General features: G+C 44.4%; 2 protein-coding genes across 2 annotated transcripts in view; one reads left to right on the forward strand and one right to left on the reverse strand.

Moving 5' to 3' along the window:
* Positions 1-10994, reverse strand: part of LOC121866912 (extensin-like) — a 109458-nt gene extending 98464 nt beyond the window's left edge. The window contains exon 1 of the mRNA XM_042366651.1: positions 10982-10994. Within this exon, the coding sequence (XP_042222585.1) occupies positions 10982-10994 (13 nt within the window). The remainder of the gene's footprint in view (positions 1-10981) is intronic.
* LOC121866913 (neuroligin-2-like) lies at positions 10658-12551 on the forward strand. The gene is made up of 2 exons (XM_042366652.1): positions 10658-11474; positions 12449-12551. Exons 1-2 carry the CDS (start codon positions 10993-10995, stop codon positions 12549-12551), a joined length of 585 nt encoding a protein of 194 aa, XP_042222586.1. The 5' UTR covers positions 10658-10992.
* Positions 12552-18302: the final 5751 nt, after the last annotated feature.

Below are 18302 nucleotides of genomic sequence, written 5' to 3' on the forward strand. Positions count from 1 at the left end.
TTATGACTTCCTGCAGCACCGCCCACCCACCACCGCCCACCAACCACCGCCCACCACCCACCGCCCACCACCCACCATCGTGTTGTGACGTGGGCGCGCTATCACCCAGCGATCGTATCCACCTTCATTGCTGGGCCCAGAAAGAACTTGGGTCTCCGATCTGTAAAGAATGCGTCCATTTTCCTCTGAATACAAATTCCATTTCTCCCCCACCTGAAAATTCGTTGGCAAGAGTGTGCGCCAGGCTACAGCACGGTATAAATAAACCCGGTCAATGGAAGCTTTTTTGTAATACACACAATACAGTGACGTAGAGTTATTGATACAAAATGTAACTGTATGACGCTACGCCTCTCCTGAGTAAGAGATTTTTCTTCACTCTTTTACTTTTTTGCCCAAGATTTTTTTTTTTTATTATTTTCTTCTCTTATATTTTTATTTTATTTTATTCAAAGTCAACCTGAGAAAGAACTCTTCTGTATTACCTGTTGAGGAAATGGGTTCCGTACGTACTTACCTGTACTCGGAAACCTTACCTGTAACTACTGTTGTGAGGGACGTACATACATACATACATACATACATACATACATACATACACACACACATACATACATACATACATACATACATACATACATACATACATACACACATACATACACAGGATAAATATAGAAAATTCAAACTTGCAGAGTCATACACAGAGACTACATCAAATATAATCGAGTTTCCAAAGAGCAACGTTGTATATTTAACAGACAGGAATTCGTAAAATATTTGTATAACGAGATTTTTTTTTTCTCTGTTTCAGCTCAGTTGTGGAAATACCTTGGTCTAGTCTTGTCTTGTTTTATCGTGTGTGTGTGTGTGTGTGTGTGTGTGTGTGTGTGTGTGTGTGTGTGTGTGTGTTGATGAGATGCGAAAAAGTTTTAATAGCAGGAGTGTAAATTCACGAGGGAACACAAACTTGATCTACACAATTGGCTAATCTTATATAGTATAAGAGTTGGGAAATGTTGGGGAAATAATAAGAGTTTTGGGGAAATTATGCAAGTGTTGGGGAAATAATATAAGTATTAGGGGAAATAATCTTGTTTGATATTATTTCCCTTAGATTTTTCCAATCCTAATCCCTGTCCTCCCACTCAGCATTACAAGCAATAGCCCTCTACCTTATCTACAGACGTCAAGTCAAGTCAAGTCAAGTCAATATCCCAGAGGAGGAACAGGGAACACAACCCTGTCTTAACTCGTAAACAACTGGAGTGGAGGAACGCCTACGCACACCTATACTACAGGTGTTAGCATGTAAGGTTAGGTTAGGCTTGGTTAGGTTTGGTTAGGTTAGGTCAGGTCAGGTCAGGTCATGTCAGGTCAGGTCATGTCAGGTCAGGTTAGGTTAGGTTAGGTTAGGTTAGGTTAGGTTAGGTTAGGTTAGGTCAGGTCAGGTCAGGTCAGGTCAGGTCAGGTTAGGTTAGGTTAGGTAAAATAATATTTTTTTTCTCTAACATGTCGCCCGCGTCGCTCACACAAGACCCCATAACCCAAGGGAGCTGCTGTGTAAAATGAATTTATCATGTCCTTTACACTGCGTCCTGTGTTCGTGCCCCTCCCAAGGCTTGTGCAGGTAAGGGTCTACTGGATAATGCACAGACATGCCAGTGACTCAGACAGAACCTTCTTCCTGCCGTGTGTGTGTGTGTGTGTGTGTGTGTGTGTGTGTGTGTGTGTGTGTGTGTGTGTGTGTGTGTGTGTGTGTGTGTCCTTCCTTACTCCCGTGTCACAACATTGTATAAGATCCTCTCGTGCTGTTACTACTGGGGTGGAGAAGAAGGAGGAGGAGGAGGAAGAAGAGAAGGTGAAGGAGAGGGACTGAAGATTGGGTTGGGGAGAAGAAGAAGAAGAAGAGGAGACACTAGAGGGTCGAGATAAACATGATGATGAGCAAGAAGAAGAGGGTGAAGGAAGGGTGATTATATACTGTATATGGTAAGAGGGAAGAAAGGGGAAGAAGTTAACCCTGAAGAAGAAAGAAAAGGAAGAAATACGAGAAGAGGGAGGAGGAGGAGGGAAAATATGGGATGGGAAAATTATGCTGATGGCCTTAGAGAAAGGGGGAGGGAAAAAAGATGGCAGGGTTGAGATGTTAAAAGGGAGGGAAAGGTCGTGAATGGATAGGTGATGGAGCTGGGAGAGAGGGACAATAGGTGATGCGTGAAGGCGAGGGGTGAGAGAGAGAGAGAGAGAGAGAGAGAGAGAGAGAGAGAGAGAACATCCTTGGGCGGCGACCATTGACGAGGGTGAAGAAGCACACCTTCCTGTCCCCCTCAACCACGGCAATTTCTTACTGACACAGACGAGGACAACCACGACAAGTAACTATTGAATTCTTGCCCTTCCTTTTACCCTGAGATGCGACCTACCTCCACCTTCTGCCCTTCTACAGGTAATGGGACGCTGTAGTATGCAGGGGGGCTAAATTATCACCCAGGGAAGTTGTTGACGGCGGGGAAAAGTTGGTCCCCGTCCCCGAAACTTTGCTTATCTCTCTCTCACTAACTCTATTATCACACTCCAGCCTGTTTACCTCGACCAAGAACTTCACTATAACGAGGTGTATTGTACTCCCACCAGTTACTTATGGTAATTAACATTTACTTATCGTATTTATCTAACATTTATAACACTCAAAAACTACTTATTATGCTTAACAACGAGTTACTATACTCAACTGTTACTTATTTTACTTAACTAATACTTATCACGCTTATTAATTATATACCACACACACACACACACACACACACACACACACACACACACACACACACACACACACACACACTCACACACACACACTGTTGTGTGTTTAAGCCGTCGAGGCAGTAATTTGAGTATCCTGAACATAGGGGAAGAGAGAGAGTGGGGCAGAGAGTGTGAGGAGTGTTACGAGTGAGAGAGAGAGAGGGAGGAAACACACAGAGATTGAGAGAGAGGGAAAAGGGTGAGATAAGCCTGAAAGAGGGGGTAGGAGGAGAAACCTTGAAGGAAGGAAGGAACAGAAGAGTGGGAGACATCATCAACACTCATTACAAAATAAACACATTCTCCTCTCAACATAAAAGGAGTATAGCACCCAACACACTCCTCCCGGGGGCGTTAAAACCTCAAATAATGACACATTCCTTCGCTACCATCGTCCTGTCAACGAAACACAGAGCAAGAATTCCCTCACATAAAACATCCTACTTGATAAGACTTAATTATGGCGGCGGGGAGACACGAGGCGGGGAGGGGTGAGGAAGAGGCGGGGGCGGGGAGGGGCGGGGGTGGGGAGGGGTAAGGAGGGAGGGAGAGGGGCAGGGGGATATTCGAGCTGTCCTTCCCCGTGTCTTAAGCTCATTGTAATTCTCTCGTGAATGGTGTCAGAGGCAAACAGCGACAAATTGAGCAATTATTTCCAGTCAGCTGTGTAATCTCCAGGCTCAGCGCTTAGGGTACTTAAGACTGCTGCACGAGGAAAAGTTGTTGGGTGCTGGTCGACTCTCTCAAGGCAGGCAGAGTGTGAGAGTTGATGAAGGTCCTTTGCATCACGCCAGGAAGCATGAGGTGGCGTGACTATTTTTCATATTAGTCGAGATTAAGCCGTCGTATGTGTGTGTGTGTGTGTGTGTGTGTGTAGTCGTATTTACATTCACACACACAAGTAACGTATACATTTGCATATACAGGAAAAACACACACACACATACATACATACAGATAACATATGCATTCACATACATAGACAGCATATACTCATACAAACATAAAGAGAACACAAACACACATACGCTCACATACACAGGTATCATGTACACACGCACACATACACAGAAGACATAAAAAAAAGATACACACTCACACATGAAGGTAATATACATACATACATACAACACACACACACACACACACACACACACACACACACACACACACACACACACACACACACACACACACACACAATATTACACAGTAACCAAACTCAACTTATTGCATTAACTTTTTGCCTGGCAATTATCAAGCATCATCCAAATATTTGAACGAGCAGATGAAACACATTACAGTTTACAACATAATTAGGCAACAACACATTTTAACACCAGGGTCTGTGTGTGTGTGTGTGTGTGTGTGTGTGTGTGTGTGTGTGTGTGTGTGTGTGTGAACGTAATGAACAACTTACACCTGTCGAAAAGATATTTACCTAAAAGTTTATATAATACGAATAAATTAGTTATACTCACCATACTTTATATTATAGTTTAGTTATTATTCCTCCTCCTCCCTCTGGCTCGACATATTGATCACCTCACGAGCTTAGTAGTCATTGAGACGAACTGAGCACTAAATGGCTGAGGAGGTACTGATGGAATCTTAATGGCAGCCTTGGTTGGTAGTTTCAATGATCTGCTTTGAGATTCACGTAACATTAGCTCTGGTCTGGGCCCCTTCTTCACCACCTGTGTGAGTGAGTGACGGTGGTGAGGTACACTCTGGGTGATTACTCTTGTATTAGTGATCAGTGAGTGACGGTGGTGAGGTACACTCTGGGTGATTACTCTTGTATTAGTGATCAGTGAGTGACGGTGGTGAGGTACGCTCTGGGTGATTACTCTTGTATTAGTGATCAGTGAGTGACGGTGGCTAGGTACACTCTGGGTGACCACTCTTGCATGAGTAACCAGTGAGTGACAGTGGTTGAGGTACGCTCTGGGTGATTACTCTTGTATTATTGATCGGTGGTGACGGTGGTGAGGTACACTCTGGGTGATTACTCTTGTATTAGTGATCAGTGGTGACGGTGGCGGTACTCTGGGTGATTACTCTTGTATTAGTGATCAGTGGTGACGGTGGTGAGGTACACTCTGGGTGATTACTCTTGTATTAGTGATCAGTGGTGACGGTGGTGAGTACGCTCTGGGTGATTCTCTTGTATTAGTGATCAGTGAGTGACAGTGAGGTACACTCTGGTGATTACTCCTTATTGAAGTGATCAGTGGTGGCGGTGGTGAGGTACACTCTGGGTGATTACTCTTGTATTAGTGATCGGTGGTGACGGTGGCGAAGGTACACTCTGGGTGAGATTACTCTTGTATTAGTGATCAGTGAGTGACGGTGGTGAGGTACACTCTGGGTGATTACTCTTGTATTAGTGATCAGTGAGTGACGGTGGTGAGGTACACTCTGGGTGATTACTCTTGTATTAGTGATCAGTGAGTGACGGTGGTGAGGTACGCTCTGGGTGATTACTCTTGTATTAGTGATCAGTGAGTGACGGTGGCTAGGTACACTCTGGGTGACCACTCTTGCATGAGTAACCAGTGAGTGACAGAGGTTTTACCACTAAACTCTTGATCATATAACGAAACACAAAACACATCATATATTTAATCTCAAACTTTAATCAATAATAATGTTCATAAAAAAGTATTATAATTTAGCACATATAATGATTTTTTGGTCCTATATAATGTGATACAAGTTATAGTCTTTTGTTCAGGGTTTTGTTGGGAAAAGTCTTGAGGCTGTAGGAAGAGATGAAGACTTGGAGGAAAGACGCGGGAGATAAGTTGATTACACTTCATCAGTCTTGTTGACATGAGCAAATGGCCACATGGTCTGTACTGTGCTGTACTATGTGTGTTAGTGGTGAGTGAAAGAGAGAGTGGAGGAAGTAATAGAGAGAGGGGAAGAAGTAAGAGAGAAAGAGAGAAAGGAGAGAGTGGAGGAAGTAATAGAGAGAGGGGAAGAAGTAAGAGAGAAAGAGAGAAAGGAGAGACTGGAGGAAGTAATAGAGAGAGGGTGGAAGAAGTAAGAGAGAAAGAGGAAGTATTAATCCCATAACCGTGAGTCGTATATCTCACCACTTGTCATACTAATATACTAAAAGTAATAATATAATCCTTATATTCTCCAATAATCACAGAGAATATATCCTTCAAGCAACATATCTGAGTATATTTCGTAAAGGTGTAAGCCAAGCGATCGTTGAAGGTTGTATCATCCTCTTAACATACTGGCGCATATCTCAGGGAGGATAGGGAGTAAGTGTAACCCAGGGAGAGCGAGTATAACCCAGGGAGAGCGAGTATAACCCAGGGAGAGGGAGTATAACCCACGGAGAGGGAGTATAACCCAGGGAGAGCGAGTATAACCCAGGGAGAGCGAGTATAACCCACGGAGAGGGAGTATAACCCAGGGAGAGGGGGTATAACCCAGGGAGAGCGAGTATAACCCAGGGAGAAAGCGAGTATAACCCAGGGAGAGCAAGTATGACCCAGGGGAGAGGGAGAGGAGAACTCCAGGGAGAGCAAGTATGACCCAGGGAGCATACCAGAGGCGAGCTTAAGACAGCCTGCCAGCCTCTTTCATATCCTAAGAAGATCTGGCTGGTGTGTGAAGTGGCCTTGTACACACACGATGCCCTACACACACACACACACACACACACACACACACACACACACACACACACACACACACCTTCCTAAAACACAACAGACGACTAGCAGGGGTGTAGGAAGGTCAATTAGGGGTGGAGGAATGTGAGAGGAGAGTGGGGGAAGGGAGGGGTAAGAGAGAGAGGGTGAGATTAGGGAGAGAAGGGGAGGAGAGAGAGGAGAGAGTAAGAGGAGGAGAGAGGTGGAATTAGGAGAAGGTGAGATGAAAGAAGGGGTGAGAGACAGAGGGATGAGTGAGGAGAGAGAGGAGAGAGAGTAGGGACAAGAAAGGAGTGACAGAGAGGACAGACAGGAAAAAGACAAGGATAAATATAAAGAGAAAGAAAGAGGGGAGATAAACGGAGAGAGAAATAAGAAGAGGTAGGGGAGAAATAGGAAGAGAGATAAAAAGAGATATCTAAGAAAACGGATGAGAGAGAGAGAGAGAGAGAGAGAGAGAGAGAGAGAGAGAGAGAGTAACAATGAGGGGAATGGTGAAAGAAGAAGGGAGGGAGAATAAGAGAAGAAATAAAGAGAATAGGGGAAAGCGATATAGAAGAATGAAGGAGGAAGACCGAGAGAAGGAATAAAGAGGGAGAGAAAGAAAAGAGAATGACGGAGGAAGAAGAGAGCAAATAGACAAAGGATACAACTTAAAGAGATATTTTGGATTCATAGTTAGTGTGTGTGTGTGTGTGTGTGTGTGTGTGTGTGTGTGTGTGTGTGTGTGTGTGTGTGTGTGTGAAATAAATACAAAGATAAATACAATATAAATAAAGTAAGAGACAATAAGACGTACAGAGACATACACAGACAGACAGACAGACAGACAGACAGAGAGTGAGTGAACGAGTCAGAGAGAGAGAGAGAGAGAGAGAGAGAGAGAGAGAGAGAGAGAGAGAGAGAGAGAGAGAGAGAGAGAGAGAGAATCGATATAGTTGGAGTGATGAAGAGGAGGAGTTGAGCTCCAGAGAGAGAGAGAGAGAGAGAGAGAGAGAGAGATGTTAAAGAGAGATAAATAAAAATATTAAAGCGTAAACAAGAAGGAGGATACTGTCTCTTGGAACAATATTTCACCTCTGCGTGACGGGGATGTGTCAGTGATAAAGAGAACGGTAATGTAGCGGGAAATGAAGGAGAGGAGGAAAGGGCACAGAGATGTAGAAGCAGAGAGAGACAGGAGAGGGAGGTCGGGAGGAAATGGCTTACAGGTGTAGAAGAGAAGAGTGGACACGAGGAAAAGGAAGAACTGAAATAGAAGGAGGAAGAAGAAGAAGGTCAGGAGGAATTGACAGATGTAGAGGCGGAGGGAGAGACACGGAGAGGGGGAGGAAGAGGAGGGTGAGGGAGAAATGACGGAGAGAGGTCCAGGAAGATGAGAAGGAGATGGAGAAACAGGAAGATGTAAAGAGGGTAATAGGAGACTGCAGGAGAGAGAGAGAGGAAACGAAGATCAGACAGTATAAATGGAAAGAGAATGGGAGGAAGATAATAACAAAAGGAAAGGTTAAAAGAAGTTGTAAATAAAGAAGAATAAGAAGAGGAGAGAAACACGAACACAGAAGAGAAGAAAAGTGAGGAAATGGTGAGGGAGGGAGGGAGGAGGGAGAGGGAAAGTAGGGTGGTAAAGTTGATAGGTTGGGAGAGGGGGGGAGGGAGGGAGGGGGAGGAGAGGGGGGAGGAGGGGAGAAGGGATGTGGAGGAGGCAGAGAATAGGAGTCTTTGGTGATGGGTGATGGGGAGAGCCGGGAGGTAGGAGGAGAGGAAGGAAGGAAAGGGAGGGAGGTAGGAGGGAGAGGGAGATGGGGCATAGTGGATTGGGAGGAGAGATGAAGTGAGGGAGGTTGAGAGGGGAGGAGATGAGGAAAGGAGAAGACATACGAAAATAGAAATAATACATTGCAGAATAATAAATAGGAAGATGAAGAATAAGAGAGAGAGAGAGAGGAAGGAATGAAGGAAGAGAGGAAATGTAAAATGAAAGTTGAAAAAAGAGGAAAAAAAAGAGACACTTGCGATGAAATGTAAATGAAAGCGAGACTGAAAGAATAAGATGAAGAGACGCTAGTAAGAAGGCGAGAGAGAGGGAGAGGCGAGAGAGGGAATGTGAGGGGTGTGGGAGAGGGAGAAAGAGGGAGTGAGGGAATGATGAGAGGTAAAAAGGTAAGAGGGGTGAGAATGAGAGAGAGAGAGAGAGAGGGAGGGAGTGGTGAAAGAGAAGGGGGAGGAGAAGGGAGATGAAGAGAGAGAGATGAAGGGAGAGGGAGGGAGAGGAAGGGAGGTAGTGAACGCCCAACACAGGGAGACAACACTATCGAAGCCTCCCCAATATGTCACCCAGTCTGGAACTATATTCACGATGGCTTAACAACCTAACCTCTCCTGAGACCAACATCCACACCTTCATCCATCCTCCACCCATACCTTCATCCATCCTCCACCCATACCTTCATCCATCCTTCACCCATACCTTCATCCATCCTCCACCCACACCTTCATCCATCCTCCACCCACACCTTCATCCATCTTACACCCACACCTTCATCCATCTTACACCCACACCTTCATCCATCCTCCACCCATACCTTCATCCATCCTTCACCCATACCTTCATCCATCCTCCACCCACACCTTCATCCATCCTCCACCCACACCTTCATCCATCTTACACCCACACCTTCATCCATCTTACACCCACACCTTCATCCATCCTCTACCCACACCTTCATCCATCTTACACCCACACCTTCATCCATCCTTCACCCACACCTTCATCCATCCTCCAAACACACCTTCATCCATCCTCCACCCACACCTTCATCCATCTTACACCCACACCTTCATCCATCTCCCACCCACACCTTCATCCGTCTTACACCCACACCTTCATCAATCCTCCACCCACACCTTCATCCATCTTACACCCACACCTTCATCCATCCTCCACCCACACCTTCATCCATCCTCCACCCACACCTTCATCCATCCTCCACCCATACCTTCATCCATCCTCCACCCATACCTTCATCCATCCTCCACCCACACCTTCATCCATCCTCCACCCACACCTTCATCCAACCTCCACCCACACCTTCATCCATCCTCCACCCACACCTTCATCCTCCACTCACATCCATCCTCCAGCTGCCTCTATCAAACAGTTTTTATAATTTTCTTCAATAAATTCTTTCGCTAAAATTCAAACCTTTTTTTCTTCGAAGATTTTGCATAAATTTTCAGTATTTTATTCCTTGTTTCGTATCAAACTCTTATTTTATTTAATATTTTTTATGTGATACAAATGGATTTCTTTTCTTTTAAATCGAAGTTATTTTATTTTATTATTTTTATTATTTATTGGTGAATAATATAGATTGCTTTAAGCATTTGTTCGTCACGTAAAATATAAAAGGGTGTCTCTTTGGTTTCTGCTGTGACCGACTTGCTGAACAAATCTACGTTGCAAATCTGAGAAACCAGAACTTCTGCGGCCGTATGAAACCATGACTGCCACGCACAACGAAAATGTCGCCAATAAAAGTCCTGCGTGTATTGTGTAGCCTCGGAAGACGCATCCCCCGCACACGCATCCCGAGGAGGAATCCCTGGATCGCCAAGTCCTTAGCCACGTGTCCTGTTGCCCCCCACAGCTCTCCCCTGTCGCCCTCAAGACCCGCTGTTTCCTCTCTCTTTTTTTTTCTTCTTTCGTTTTAGTTTACCAATCGCGTCCAAGTTCATTATCGGATGTAATGGCTAGAGACAAGTGATGCCTTAGACATTGATGGTGTGTTGGGGAAGACACAGGGAGGGGAGTGGGAGGTGGTGAGGAGGGGAAGGGGGTAATGTTTTTCGCCCTTGTGGTGGTTTCAGTAGAGTAGTGTTAGGGATGGAGTCGCATTGAAGGTGAATCATATTGATAGGTAATAGTATAGTGAGGATTACCAAGGCTCAGATAGGAGAGCAGGCGACGAGGGGGCCACATCTGCTACCGGGATTTTAGCATTATCGATTTTCGGAGCAACTGGAGAAAAGTGCTCCAAGGTTATAAACAGTTTAGTGTAAATAGTGTCCGTGTATGATCCTTTGCGCAATTTAACTCCTTCTGTAGGAAAAGCTCATTCCATCGAATCTCCTCAAGATTGTACGATAATTTTTCAGGGTGGGATGGCAACTGTGCGGCAGTGTACCGGCAGACGTGGCAGCGTGCGGACCTCTCGCCCCGCTCTCCCTCCGCCTCCGTCTGTTTCACTCCAGGACCACAACTCTGTATTGTTGACAGAGCCGCTTGTGTCGTCTCCCTCATGATAACACTGATATCTTGTGTCTCTTAACTTACCACACGACGTCATGGATTACTGTGCAGTTTAATAAGTGGTGAAATGATCTTTAAGAGTGTGTGGTGCAGTGTGGACCAGCCAGTGAGTAACATGGTATAGTGACCAAAGGCTTAAGTCAGGACGCCGCCCGTATATCCACACAATAGACCTGCGACTTACCCGACGTCACCATGAGGGCACGAGCTCCCCCTGTATGGGCGTGGGCGGCCTGCGTGGTGCTGGTAGTGGTCGCGGGCGTGGTCAACTGTGAATCACTTAAGAAGACGCCGACTATTGTCACCAAATACGGACAACTGAGCGGGTTCTTCCGGCAAGTAAGCGGTTATGGGATGCGGGTGGCCACTTACCTCGGGGTACCATATGCTACGCCCCCGGTGGGCGCCAACCGGTTCAGCCCCACCCGCACGCTGTCCCAGTGGGTAGGCGTGCATGAGGCTACCCAGTTCGGCCCTGCCTGCCCCCAGCGCCTGCCTGACATCTCCAATGAAACCGCGGCGTTAACCCGGATGTCTCGTGGCCGCCTGCAGGCCCTCCGACGCTACCTACCGGCCCTTAGACGCCAGAGTGAGGACTGTCTCTACCTCAACCTTTACGTCCCTGATGAAGGTAAGCACCTCACTTATCTGTCTCACACTGCACGTCTCTTACAGAGGTAAGTAATCTATGCCCGTATGTGTCTTGCCCCGCGGACACTTATCACCGTCTCCACGTCCCGCAGAGCCGATAAGAACGAGAACTGTGTCTACGGTCCACCACACCTTTCTGTTTATCCTTTTTCGTCCGTGCGTGAGGCCAGACCTAAACAAAAGTGGTGAGTCGTGTAACTTGACAATGGTGGTAAATGGCTCTATTGTACCCAGCTCTTTACCTTCTGTTAGTCTCTGTTTGTGACATAAGAATCGTGTGCTGGAAAAAAAAGTTGTGTAGTTTTCTCCACTCGAGTCTCTGTGTTGGGAGATGAAAGAGGGTATTTAACCTCAGCCTCGACACGTGCTAAAGAGACGGTGATGCAGGTGGACCTTTCCTCGAGTGTATGAGAGAGTAACCTTAAGGTGAGGGACAGAAGGAGAACCTCTCACTTTAGACTCACAGTGTGGAGGGTGGTAGATACCTCACTTTAAAACCACTCAAGAGAAAATCTATACAGTTTTTCCTCCCGAAAGAGAAGAAAAATTACAAAAAAGCTCGTCATTATTGTGTGTCGCCCGAGAGGACATGGTGGTGGGGGTCAGAGCAACAGGATTGACATTCTGGGTAAAACTTCACTTTACCTCCACGAGTCTCTCTTTACTACACAAAAGCCGTCTAGTCATTTTTGTTGCCGTTTAATGTTTCTTCATAGATACAATAATTAATTTCTAAAGTCTTCTAAGTTACAAGTTTGATTCAGATCTGAGAATGTTAATCCTTCCTCACTAAAGGCTCCATTTTTGTTTCTTTTTGGTAAATCTAAAATATTTTCAGTTTTTTAATAAATTTCAACAAATATTAATTTTCTATCAACCAAATGGAAAATATGTATCTATAAAACAGTCGAAAAACTCTCCAGGTTGATGAAGTTGATGCGTTGAATAATTTATTGTCGAGTTATTTGACTGAAGAAAATAAGTGAATAACATCTGTTAGTTCGGTCAGCCGCGAGAATCGATGGCAGGAACCAGTCGGGATGGGTCCGGAGGTTGACGTATCCGATGGCAGCCGAAAACCGGTCAACTTTTCCTCTCATTAAACTCGACTGTAATTGATAGTGAGGACCCTTGACCCCCGGCAGGATAGTGAGGACCCTTGACCCCCGGCAGGATAGTGAGAACCCTTGACCCCCGGCAGGATAGTGAGAACCCTTGACCCCTGTGGGATAGTGAGGACTTGACCCCCGGCAGGATAGTGAGAACCCTTGACCCCCGGCAGGATAGTGAGGACCCTTGACCCCGGCAGGATAGTGAGAACCCTGACCCCGGCAGGATAGTGAGAACCCTTGACCCCTGTGGGATGGTGAGGACCCTTGACCCCGGCAGGATAGTGAGAACCCTTGACCCCCGGCAGGATAGTGAGGACCCTTGACCCCCGGCAGGATAGTGAGGACCCTTGACACCCGGCAGGATAGTGAGGACCCTTGACCCCCGGCAGGATAGTGAGGACCCTTGACCCCTGTGGAATAGTGAGGACCCTTGACCCCTGTAGGACAGTAAGGACTCTTGACCCCTGCAGGATAGTGAGGACGCCCGTGAGGACTCCTAACCGCTGCAGGATATTGAGGACGCCCGTGAGGACTCTTGACCCCGGCAGGATACTGAAGACTCCCGTGAGGACTCCTAACCGCTGCAGGATATTGAGGACGCCCGTGAGGACTCTTGACCCCGGCAGGATAGTGAGGACTTTTGACCCCGGCAGGATACACACACACACCATCTTTGTTTACAACTCTTACAAGTGAAAAGGATTAAAAGGATTAAATCTATCCTACACCTTTTTGGTGAATCCTTCATTCTTGTCTCTGGTATTGTCTCGGGATTCCTTTACGGGATTTCCAAGATGAAATAAAAAATCCAATTGGATTCTTTTCAACTGTAGGAATACAAAGGATCAAAAGGATTAGATCTATCCTGCACCTTTGTTTTTAAATCCTTTGGGTTTGCCTCAGCATTACTTTACGAAATGAATGTTAAACTGGATTTCCAATATATAGACAAAATCCTTCTGGACTCTTGTTAATAACGGTAGGAATTCAAAGGATTTATAGGATTAATTTATCGTACACCTTTAGATCATTAATCCTTGGTTCTTGTCTCAGGTGTTGTATCATTATTCCTTTACGAAGTCACATGTTAATAATAATCAGTATTAAAGATTTTTCATCGCGGTTCAGTAATCTCTTAAGCCGGACCCAATTGTAAGCCAGGTGAGAGACTTGAAGAGACTAACAGAGATACAATAATATGCCAGGTGAGAGACTTTGAAGAGACTGAGAGAAACTACCAATAAACACACACACACACACACACACACACACACACACACACATATGAAAGCTTTATACATTATTGAAAGAGGTCGTCACTACTCTCTCCATCTCCTTGATTTGTTGTGAGAAGGTCGTACCGAGTTTGATTAGCCAGTCGATAGACCTGTTGGAGGGTGACCTAGCTAACCCTTATAGAGTGATTGGAATATAGTGGTCAAGTTATAGTCGAATATAGAACTTTATACAGCTTTCTTGAACTGTATAGTGCGTTATGGTGTTGTGGTGGTTGATATATGAGACAGGTTAAGCTAATCTCAGGGTGAGTGAGTATGGTTTAGTGTTATAGTGATTGGTATTTGTAGTGGTCCACTGGCAAGAATTTTAAGGGGTCCACGGGGAGATTTTTAGGGAGTCCATGGCAAAAAATTAAGGTATTATATGGTAAGATTTTTAGGGGGTCCATGGCAAAAAATTAAGGTATTATATGGTAAGATTTTTAGGGGGTCCATGGCAAAAAATTAAGGTATTATATGGTAAGATTTTTAGGGGGTCCATGGCAAAATTTTAAGGGATTCATGGCGGACTATGAAAAAAATCAATGAAATCTGATAAATTAATGTTAAATGGTTTTACTATTTATTCCAACTTGAGAAGATATTAAACCAACCTTCCCACTGAGCAGAGAGAGAGAGAGAGAGAGAGAGAAAGAGTGAGAGTGAGAGAGATGAACTTGACTCTTCCCAATGCAACTCAAGTTTACTGTGAGCCTAAATGATGTGAGATAATGCTGAGTGAATTCCATTGATTATGTCATTATGTGATTACTAATTATGGGGGTCAAATTATAAACGAAAGCTGTTCTATTCGTCTGAGGATAAGAATCGTTTTTATTATTATTATTATTATTACTTAGATTTTTAGACTTGAATTACCTAATTTTATGATTATTTTTTATTGACATTTTACACCTGGATGACCTACAGGTAAAAGGTATTTGAAGTGTTGTTGGAGCATTCATATTATACTTTCTCCATTGTCTTGTCTTTATCGTTTTGCTTCCTTTTATTACTAGCCCTTTCTTTTGTCATCACTTTCTTTCTGATATTCCTTTCTCTCAATGAAATCCCTCTCTTTTTGACATCCATTTCTCTCTTTCCGACGCCCTGTTCTTTATATCAAGCTTACTTTCTTTATAACACAACTTTCTTTGTTTATGGCACAGTTTTCTTTCTTTATATCACCACTTTCTTTTATGTCACCCCTTTTTTTATCACACCACTTTCTTTGTATATGACACAGCTCTCTTTCTTTACGACACAGCTATCTTTCTTTCTTTCTGACACCCCTTTCTTTAATTATCACACCCTTTCTATCTATACCACATCTTTCTATTTACTCTCGAGTCTCTGTGTTTGTCTTTTGTTTTCATGGTGACAGCGACGCAGGTGGATGAAAATAAACACTAAAACAATATTATGTTATGTTTTTTTTTTCCACTTTTACTTTACCGTGACCAGTTATGAACAAACAAACTTGATAAACTTGTAAGAGAAATTAAATCTACTTAAGAAAATGGAGAATAAGACGAAGTACAAGAAGATAGTGTTTTTTTTTTCTTCCAAATATGATTCATTATTAAGACTCGACACACCTCCTTTCCTTCACCTTAAAAAAAAAATAAAATGTGAGCTATAATTGGGATTAATCTCTCTCTCTCTCTCTCTCTCTCTCTCTCTCTCTCTCTCTCTCTCTCTCTCTCTCTCTCTCTCTCTCTCTCTCTCTCTCGTCATTGATAACCCAACGGTGAGGTGATACATGGTCACGACACACAAGAGCTGACTGTTACGACACTCCCATAACAGCTTGTAAGTGGTGATCCCGTGACGTCAATACCAGGCTGGCTTTTACGGTAGGTGGGTGATAGGGAAGGGGGGGGGAGGTGATGGGTGGGGGGATAGTTGAGGGGAGGATGGTTGGTGAGTAGATAGGGGAGGGATGGCTGGTGATAGTGATGGTTGGTGGAGGGATGGCTAGGGGATGGCTGGTGATAGTGGAAGGAGAGAGGGGGTGATGGTTGGTGATAGTAAGGGAAGGGGTTGGGAGAATATGTAGGCGTTAGTGAGGGAGAGATGGTGAGTGTAGGTAGGTGATAGTGGAGGGAGAAGGGATGCTGGTGAAAGGGGGAGAGAGTGGAATAGGAAGGGGGGAAAGGAAAGGGAGGGTTGGAGAATATGAGAGAGAGAGAGAGAGAGAGAGAGAGCAGAACTTGGACTTTTAACGTTGGTGTGGGATCAATCAGACACACAGCTCCAATATAACCTACACTGTACGGTATCGGGGGTCATTCTCCTCCTCCTCCTTTTCTATGATACATCGCTTCAGGGAATTTTGTTTTTACGAGGGTTGAAAATATTCTCCGGGATATTTACACTCATAGATGTAAAAGTGTGTGTGTGTGTGTGTGTGTGTGTGTGTGTGTGTGTGTGTGTGTGTGTGTGTGAAGGAAATCACCTCTAGTAATCAGTAATTAATACGCAAATGACTTGAACGACTCAATATGAAACAGATTCGGCCAGCGACCTCGACTAAACGCGCATTACTTGGTGATTATCATTAAGTGAATTTCAAAGTCTCTCTCTCTCTCTTAATTACAATTTTCTCTTGATCTTCTCTTTACATTTTTTCCCAAATTATAAAAAAAAATATTGATATTCCCGGTAAAATATATTAAACCTATATAAAAAAAGACAAAAATAAAAAATAATTATACTCTAATTTAATCTATTTTATAACTTATCAATAAGTTCATCAATCATATAGGATTTTTATAACGTGGAAAAATTAATATATATTTTTTGTTATCTAGTTTTTCATATTGATATTTCTTTCTATCAACAATAACAAAGTAATGCAAAATAGAATGTGTGATTTTTTTTAATTTACCTGTGACTCTTAGTAATTTTCCCCCATGCAGGTGTTAACAGTGAAGGTCCTCCCGTCCACTCTACGCACTCCTCACTCCCTCCCTCCCCCACCACACACTCAACACCCCCTTCCCCCTACACACACTCCTCACCCTCAACACGCACTCTTCCCTCCCCACCCCCAAAAAAAAAAACGAAAAATCATCGAAAAACAATAAATTACTCAAAAATTAGCAACAAATTTTTACAAATAGTTGGAACTATTATCAAGAGACAAATGATAAAAGAAAAAATCCTTCAAGACTCAAGTTTGTTCGTTCCGGAGATTTTCTTAGGAACGCATCAGCCGAAATATTATTGAAAAACTTTGGGGTGGTAGTGCAGAGGGGGAGAAAGGAGGGAGGATAGGGATGAAGGGGAGGGAGCGAAGAGAGGGGAGAGGAAGGGAGGGGGGGCGAAGAGGAATGGAGAGACAGGGTAGGAGAGGAAGGGAAGGAGCGAAGAGGGAGGGAGAGAAAGAGGGAGGGAGGAAGTGAGAGAGCGAAGAGGGATAGAGAGAGAGAGAGGGAGTGAGGAAGGGAGGGAGAGAGGGAGTGAGGAAGGGAAAGAGCGAAGAGGGATGGAGGTGAGGGAGAGATGGGAGAGAAGAGAGGAGAGAAAGAATGAGAGAGAGAGGGAAGGGGGATGGTGATCAAGATGTGTGAGAGAAGATGTTAAGGCTGGTTTTATTGTGTCTCACCTGCTGTTACACTACACTACACTACACTACACTACACTACACTATACTACACTACACTACACTACACTACACTATACTACACCCTTTTATTGTTGTTATGAGTGAGTGTAAGATGTGTTGCCATTATCCAAGGATGAATCGCTCTTTGATGTTTGTTTTTTCACCTGTCAGCTGGACCATCTGTGTGTTTACTTTTACAATCATGTATGACCGTCTCTCTCTCTCTCTCGTTTCATCTCGGTGTGTGTGTGTGTGTGTGTGTGTGTGTGTGTGTGTGTGTGTGTGTAAATATATGATTCACGACGCTGGTAAACACACACCCACGAGAATTACTTTGAGCGAGACAATAAGGAGTGAGTGTCATGGTCCTTGGTGACAGGTGATGGGCAAGGCAAGATGAAGAAGTGTTTTATTGCCGGCCCGGGTGTGTGTTCTCGTAGGCTGGTCAGGCGGGACGATCTCACGGCCTGTTGAGACGGTCAGCTGTGTCGTAAGTCTTTCCTCCTTCCACCAGACTAAGCCGGGCGGGTCCTGACAGGTTATAAAAGGAGGGGTAGTTCATATGACAGCCGCCAGACACTCGTGAATATTACCTGACAACCGGGAATGAATTTCGTATGGTTCCAGAAAATGCCTGGAGGTACATGACGGTCAGCTTAACTGATGACAACGACGTGACAACTGATAACTGTATGAACGTTAGGATCAGTCTTCTAGAGTTTCCTGAAGCTTTATGACAGTCACCAGAAGCTTGTACTCGTTGCCACACTCACATGACAGACAAAGGCAGATCATAAGATAATCATTTGTACCTGAGGGTTGGAGACCACTGCCCTCTAGTCCAAACTTTATCGG

Source organism: Homarus americanus, unplaced genomic scaffold (genome assembly GCF_018991925.1).
Source record: "Homarus americanus isolate GMGI-L3 unplaced genomic scaffold, GMGI_Hamer_2.0 scaffold850, whole genome shotgun sequence".
NCBI lineage: Eukaryota > Metazoa > Arthropoda > Malacostraca > Decapoda > Nephropidae > Homarus > Homarus americanus.

Bases quoted from the DNA above. Each gene is read 5' to 3' on its own strand.
- LOC121866913 (XM_042366652.1), top strand. From the start codon at position 10,993: ATGAGGGCACGAGCTCCCCCTGTATGGGCGTGGGCGGCCTGCGTGGTG. The intron at 11,475-12,448 runs GTAAGTAATCTA...AACATCTGTTAG, and splicing joins ACTGCACGTCTCTTACAGAG to TTCGGTCAGCCGCGAGAATC.